This window comes from Pygoscelis adeliae, unplaced genomic scaffold (assembly GCF_000699105.1).
Source record: "Pygoscelis adeliae isolate BGI_AS28 unplaced genomic scaffold, ASM69910v1 Scaffold1017, whole genome shotgun sequence".
NCBI lineage: Eukaryota > Metazoa > Chordata > Aves > Sphenisciformes > Spheniscidae > Pygoscelis > Pygoscelis adeliae.
In genome coordinates, this window is record NW_008825173.1 from 43,849 (window position 1) to 51,509 (window position 7,661).

The 7,661-nt window shown below is 44.4% G+C and overlaps 1 protein-coding gene across 1 annotated transcript in view; it reads right to left on the bottom strand.

The window, feature by feature from the left end:
• The window catches only part of LOC103921024 (PWWP domain-containing protein MUM1), a 7,898-nt gene extending 362 nt beyond the window's left edge, over positions 1-7,536 (bottom strand). The window contains exons 1-13 of the mRNA XM_009328917.1: positions 7,506-7,536; positions 7,292-7,387; positions 6,935-7,026; positions 6,508-6,578; positions 5,070-6,098; positions 4,359-4,478; positions 3,858-3,928; positions 3,304-3,380; positions 2,720-2,780; positions 2,134-2,209; positions 1,956-2,006; positions 1,073-1,503; positions 58-146 (exon numbers count right to left, since the gene is read on the bottom strand). Of these exons, the coding sequence (XP_009327192.1) occupies positions 58-146; positions 1,073-1,503; positions 1,956-2,006; positions 2,134-2,209; positions 2,720-2,780; positions 3,304-3,380; positions 3,858-3,928; positions 4,359-4,478; positions 5,070-6,098; positions 6,508-6,578; positions 6,935-7,026; positions 7,292-7,348 (2,225 nt within the window). The 5' untranslated portion in view covers positions 7,349-7,387; positions 7,506-7,536. The remainder of the gene's footprint in view (positions 1-57; positions 147-1,072; positions 1,504-1,955; positions 2,007-2,133; positions 2,210-2,719; positions 2,781-3,303; positions 3,381-3,857; positions 3,929-4,358; positions 4,479-5,069; positions 6,099-6,507; positions 6,579-6,934; positions 7,027-7,291; positions 7,388-7,505) is intronic.
• Between the last annotated feature and the right edge of the window lie 125 nt (positions 7,537-7,661).

Consider the following 7,661-nt stretch of genomic DNA (forward strand, 5'->3'; position numbering starts at 1 on the left):
CCTATAAACAGTAAACCAGTAAGAAAAATTCAGAGAAAATTAAAAATAAAGAGATACCTTTTGCTCACAGATGGTCCTTTTATGTACTTCTCTTCTGCCTTCTTGTAATCTATGTCATCCACAGCAGAAATCGCATAAATGATGGCCTATAAAAGTATTTTGTTCATTTATACTCGTGAAACAAAAACTAAATTACAACCAGCAATTTGAAACTCTCTCAGCAGACGAGCACGTTTGTGGAATAAGGTTCCTCCATCACTTAGGAAACTTGGAGGAAACTGCCTGTTGTGTACCTCAAGTTCTTAAAGAAATAATACAAACTTGACCTTTAACATTCCCAGGAGAGTATTTTTATAACCAGGTTCAGGTATTCTTCATAGCAGTTTCCTTTCTGCACAAGTTACTAACGTTCTCCCAGGGAGGTTCCTGGGAAGAACTCCAATTACCTAGAAGTAGAACTGTAAAAACAAACAGCCCACCCCCCAACACACACAAAGAACCCAAGAAAACCCAGAGATGACTTGCCAAATTAAAAAACACCCAAACAAACCCAAAGCTTTGAAGGGTTTCAGAAGTAATCAAAATACACCAGCGAGCAATCATTCTGCCTTTGAAAACATCACACTACCTAAAGCTTCTCCGTTCTGTGCCAGCGGCTTAAAAATCGGCGTTTAGAATTACATCGCTCCACGCCTCACCCATAACCCCGCCAGTGCCAACATCCGCGTGTGGCGATTAATACTGGGGCTTTATTTATGTTCTCCAACACGTAACGTTAAACCTGCTTGTTCTCCGACCACCAGCCCACAAACAGGGCTCAAGAGCCTCCTGCCCCGATTCTAATATTCTTTGCTCAAGACATACGCAGAAACTAAGCGCAGTCCTGTGCCCTGTGAGCTGAAGGGACCGTGACCCAAGCTGGCAGGTAGGTGAGCAGGCTTGACTCTGTCTGCCCGGCTCAAACACCACCCAGCTCCCGGGGGACGCGCCGCCCGCCAGTAAACTCGGATCACGTAACACTAGCGTCATTTACTTAAACGTTTACTTTTCTCAGCCTTTCACCTTTACTTACTTCAGGCAGAAGGACATCCGAAATAAATTTTATTCCATCTCCATCTATTTGATGCAGATTTTTAGTGTCTATTGCACAATACACTTCCTTCAAGTAGTTTACTACGAGGTCTAGTTGTTCTTCATCCTCCAAATACGTTTCGATGCAGGTCACGTACTGACTTGAATTCAGGAATTCCTTCAGCCACCGGGACTGTTTTCTGCTTTTCAAAATAGCCAAAAGATGCTCTTCGGCCCCCTTGGTCTTCACTATAAACTCCACTATCTTTTTATTCGCTTTATCTCTAGCGGCTCTTGTTCTGTCAGGAAGAAGTTTCTTGCAGGGCTTCTGAGGCGAAGTTTCCGATGAAGACTCTTCAATATCTTCCTCTGCCGCATTCGGAAAGGTCATTTGGACCAAACCTTGATAGCCTTCTTTTCTAACTGGGTAGCCTGAAAGAAAAGCCACAACCATTCGCACTTAAATATACAAAACAAGGGGCGCTCTCGCATACATACTTACGCATACAAATATAAAATAAGGGACTTTCTTGATAAGAGAGAAGTTTTCCTTCCTCCCCTACCAAAGAGGGTAAAAACCCACCATCACCAAAATCTTAATTTTGCCTTAAAAAAAAAAAGAAAAATTAGGGAGTTGAAACTCTGACAGGAGCTCTGAAACAAACTCTCTACAGCCTGAAGTAACCAGTTACCCGACTGTCTTTAACAATCAATATTTATTTAGCTTTTGTTGTGGGACCGAAAACCCTCAGAGTGCAGTAACGGTGGGTAGTAGTTTTAACGGTACCCCCTCATGGGTCTGATGCCTAACTCACACACCTGTGAACGCTAGAGCTAAACTTACCTACCAAGAGAAGAATACGAAAGATAACGCATTCACTTACTGATGTCAGCAGCAAAATATTCCAAGAAGGATCCCGTAAAAGAATGACAACCTAAAAAGCCCAAAGCAGGGTTATTTATCAGTTCAATTAAGCCTACGCAGCAAAGCTGCCAGTTTTGGTGTTATCTTGTTTCTGATGTACATCAGAACAGATGACATCATCCGACTCATCTGCTTACCTACTCTAATTCGATAGTCAGAAATCAATCGAATACACCACTCAATTTCTTGGCGATAATCTTCTTTGGCTCGTGCCTACAAAACGAGAGCCATTTTCAGTCCTAAAGAGAGCAGCCTAGTGAAGCTTTTTAGGTCTAGGACACCAACCGGGTAACGGAAACGGCTAACGGCAACGGATCAAAGTTTACTTGCAGTTTTCTGCATTCTCCCGAAATTCAACTCCTGCCATCGCTTTGTCATGCAGCGCGAGAGTGGCTTTGTTGTACGTAGTGAAGTGAAAACGCAGTAAGCGTCCTAAGCAGCTGCCTGCCTCCCACATACACGTGTTCTCAGCAGCAGCCTCACCGAGATGGAAAAAGCTGCCGGGGGATCCCATGCCCATATCATTCTCCATTTTGCGGAGCACGAATTACGTTTGTTTACTTTGTTGAACAGAGCGAGAGAGAACAGAGAACGGCGAACAAACCCCGACCAGTCCAGCTGCACCACACTCCTCCCCCAGGGTCAGCTATACATTGTCTATACAACTTCATTCTTCCCAACACGCATGTACACGTGCAGTTACGTGTTACTGGCAGTACTTACTATGAGGTCCTGCTTTTCTTCACAATCAAAGTGCTTCAGATTCTTAAGAGATACCGAGAAACTTGATGAAACAAAGAAACACAGTTAGGGAAGAGAGGCAGCTGAGTTGCACCTCTATTTATTTACCGCAATTCTACACATCCCTGAAAATTAGGTTTCATAAGGAATTCAGGAACACAGGTTTTACTAGTTTTGGTTTTCGTAATAAGCTAAAACTATGGAGTCTTAACAAGTGAGAAGTACCTGGTTTTAAAACAAAACTAAAGGCAGGCCTGTGTTTCCAGAAAGTTTGGGCACGACATGTGAAACACGCTAGCGGGGTCCCCAGCCCTTTTTTTTTTTTTTTTAAATTTTATTCCTCACATAAGCGTCAGCTGTTCGCATGAATGCCAGCCTGCCTCAGCTGGCAGCACAACACAGCCCACAGCCCACACCCACAAATCCTCACCTTCCTCGGTCCCTCCCTCCGAGATCAACCTTAGTTTTAACTGACAGTGTCATCGCCCTGTACCGGGAAAAGAGTACAGGACACCGCCTGAAAGAAACCGAGAGTTCAGAACGTGATCAGAGTCCACAACATTTACCCTTTTTTCTTGTCATTTGTATTCCCTTCTATTAACAGCACACAGGCCTTTCTGTGTTTCCGCTTCACATTTTTTACCTGTCGAAAGGACAAAGTCTCGTTAGCATCCTAACACCCTTACAAAGCAGGAACATTTCCCACCCATATTATATAGCACACCCCGTACTTAAAGGAAGTTACACAAATATGGAAAATTAAGTTTCAAGTGGCAAGAATAGCAAGTTACCCCAATGGAGCATTTTTGTTAGCGCACAAGGACCCATCCTTTCTTTTGTTAGTCGGGCACAACCCTAATTCACGGTACAAGATGTAAAGGCCCAGCAGCAATCCTCTGCTCCAACACAAACGGACGTGAATCAACCGCCACTTTTTCTATGGGCTTTTGTCATAGGTAAATTTACTTCTGTTATCTTTGGAACGCTTCTACTGGAAGATCTTTAACACGTCCAGCTCTACGCAAGTCAAGAAGGGCAAAGGACACTCAAGAACTCGGTAAGCTGCTCCTTATCAGACCCCTTGCAATATCACTCTAAGAAGGCAGCGAGCTGTTCTTACCACTGCTGGCCAATAAGGATACCTTCGCAATTTGCACCAGACCAAAATCCCTTCTTCAATTGATTGTGGTTCTATGATGAAAAAAATAAAGTAATTTTTCTTTAAAAAAACCGAGACAAGACAGTTAGCTCGCCCTCTCTCATCAGCCTCCTTTCAAGGTTTCACTTCAATGCTTTTACAGGTTTCACCTAAGGTGACAGGGCATCCCCCCCACACCCCCCAAAATGCAGCACAGGTAGTTCTGAATACAGGAACTCGGACATTTCAATGGCCCTTGCCCAGTTTCACAATGATTTGCATTTCATTCTGTTTCAGAAGGCCTTTCTGGGGGATCCAAGAAATGGATTTTATTCCAAGCTTGAACAAAGCTGGATTCACTTTCTAGAAGGGTGTCGTGGCCTCATTACCACAGCTTGTCAGCAAACTAGAAGCACGCATACCCTAAAAGAGCACACCAATCTTGGGTGAAGAAGTCTCGTAATAGGTACACTGATGTCTCACCTTGATGTGATAAAATACTAGGAAGCTCTTCATCCTCCTCCTCGTCATCTACCAGAGCTGAGAGGCGAGAGAGACTCTCTGAGGAAACGATCTTTGAAGACAGGTCAGACGGTTCCAGTCCTGCCAACAGCAGCAAGCACCGGTGTTCGTAAGCGCGGAACAGTGGTTAAAAAAGCATCAGCTTCAGACCAGGTGAAACACACGACTGCGTAAGTGACCCCCCAGCAGCGTGAGTCACCGTAACACAAGGGTCTGTCGCACCAGACACACTCTCGATTCTCTGCCTAATGATCTGAACAGAAGGTGAAGGGAAAGGAACAAGAACAGGCTGGTTTCAGGACTTTGTACCAGCCTGCTCCTTTACGTAACGTCACTTCACCCGAACGCTGACCTGCACACTAACTAGATAGCAGTACAGAAAAAACCCACTACGTGTGAAACCAGCAAGTCACCTAGCGAAGGGTAAGAACTGCTGCCAAGTACAGTTTTTCAATGCAAAACCCTAAACAACCCCAGACAACCTAAACGCGACGCTAGCCTTTAGTCAGCATTAAAACAACTGCATTTTCTGCTTCTCCAAAACGTCAAACAAAATTAAAATCAGAAATTTAAGAACCTCCTTCACAAAAGCACTGCAACATTCCAAGATGAGCGACAGCGCTCGGCAATCAAACGGGATGAAGTTTTCCCCTCCCCAAGCGACATGCCCACCTTCATCGTCCTCAAAGTCAGGCAGCTGAAACTGCTTTACTTTATTCATAACCACGTGCGAAGTACTCTTATTTTCCTCCTCTTTACGCTGAGAGGGGAAGCTATCAGAAAGCGTCCCACGGTTAGAAGGCCCAGATGAAGATTCAGGGCAATTCCTGCATTTCCTTTTCCTGTACGAGGACACGGCTGCACCGGTCTCTTGTTCTCCATTAATCCGCTTTAAACTCACTGGCTTTTTTCTTCCAGCTAATTGCTTTGCTAGACTTTCGCTCTCACTACTGATGCGTTTTTCCAAGTCATCCGAGGCACTGTTACAAGAGGAATCCAGTAACGTCCTTCTAGGCTGACTTCTGGTGTTTGCCCTTCTGACAGGTACCGCTGCGTCAGACTCGCAGGGGTCAGACAGAGGAGACCCTTCCTCAGCAAGGGGCCGTGCTTGATCCTTGGGGAAATCATTCCCACACGAGACAGGTGATCCCGCACCTCCTGGCCTTTTTCTTCCTTGCTTACGTTCTTCCTCCTTGGGCTTAAGGGAGACTTTACTTCCTGGTTGGGACTTTGTCAACACTCTGGGCTTGATTTTTTTCTGTCTTGGTAGGGATTTTGACTCTGGTACTTGGCAATTTTGACTATCCGAGTTTGAGGTATTGTACAAGTCCCCAGTACCACACCTGGAAGGGTTTGTTCCACCTTCACGTGCTTTAGCACTCTCCTCCAAAATGAAGGAACCCTTCTGGTTTTGGTTTTTTGTATCAGTCTTCAGGCTGGGGCTATTCTTCTGTTCTCTTTTCTTCTTGGAAGTCTCAGGCTCCAACTGTTCTTTAGAGTGAAAGAGCAACCGACATCTACGTAAGGGGGTAGATGAGAGAGATCCTGCATTGCTCTCCTGGGATAACCGAGTGTTTCGTTCTCCTTCTGAAGGTGGTCCTTGTCTGGCTGAGCCATTTTGATTCAAAATATCCAGGGCAATTTTAAGAGAACGGCGATATTTCAGTTCTTCCACAGCCTCACTCGAATTATTCCTTTGATCTGATGAAGAATATGCAATAAATGCAATGAGCTTTCTCTGTATATAAGAAATTTTAATTTATAGTATAACTTTTGTTTAAGATGCAACTTAAGACTTAAATCATCCATGACTCTTCAGGCAAAGTATACAGGGACACACACAGCGCAAGCTTCCAACGCCTTATTTTGATGGAAGCACACACAAGCGTCTTCACCATTCCTTCCAACACACTACACGAGGGAAGAGCAAAAGCAGCCGTGATAACGTTCAGTCTCTTTTCAAGCGTTACGGATGGAATGGAAAGAGGGGAAAAGAAATGCAAACCCACCCCCTCAATAAATACATAACTACTGTCCCCCAGGTTGAGTTTTTGTGTATATTTTACATTCAGAAGATATACAAGGCAGCAATGTTTTGACACCTCCTCACCTAAGTTAGAGGCGATGTTTTCTATATGTTCTTCCTTCAGCGGTACAGCATCTGCACAGTTCACACGGATCCTGAAAATACAACAAAGCTGACCAAAAACGTCACGGCGTTAAGCGCTACTAACAGCGTGACACTGCTTTCATCTGGCAATAAACTTGCAATACTTTTTTTTCCCCAAAAACCCTGTACTTGTTAGCAGAAGTTAAGGAAAAAAAAAAAAACCCTCACATGAAGAATGCCTGAGCTAACAGTACGCTGTTTATGGATGTGTATGGCCGGCTCTGAAAAGGCAAGGGGTTTTGGGTTAGCCAGCTAATCTGTCTGTAAATCAATGATCTCGTTTCACAGATCTCTTCAGATAAAGGGATTACTTCTTTTTTTTAATGTCTAAGAGTGCAAACATACGACAGTAACAAGGATACTTAACTGTTCTTTCAAGCCAAGTATTTCAACAGTAAAAGAAGTCTCCTTCGCATTAGTAACGGACGTTTCCCCAGCCACTCCAGTTTTGCACAAAACCTACATTTAAGAGAAAAACACGCGTTTAAAACCCCTGACCAGGTCTGTTAGACTATAGGACAGATCTGACGTCAAAACGTTTTCAGTATGAACAGCACAGAACGGACTGATATTCCACGGCACCTGGCTGCAGTATTAGGACCCCTACAGATCAGCCCTCTTTTAAAGTAGATACGTGTTTACTTGGAGCTCTTACTTACTACTCCGTTTCATCCATTTCTAAGTTATATCCACACACCTTTCCCCACTTGTACACCTGCTTTACCTTTGCTGGCCATAAACGCTTCTTCCACGTGCAGAGAACATACTCTTGGTCCGTCATGACGGCGTTTCACGGAGAAAAGGAAAATTCCAGCGTGCTCTGAAGAAAAAGGGAATTAAAGAGTTACCCAACACTTGGTCCATTTTTGTCTGCCTTTTTTTTTAAGAAATACAGGATTTAAATGAGCACGTACTGTTACAGTTAAGTATCGTTTTACCTTTGAGATCGCGGGACTCTCTTATTTTGCATGCATTCTCCAAAGTGAAGTTCCAATAGCGCGTCTCTCTGCAGCAAGGCGGCCTTACCGAGCGCGTCGGGGCGAAAAGCACCGTCGAGGCGCAGAGAAGGGGACGCTGCTGCGGGCCCGCGCGTT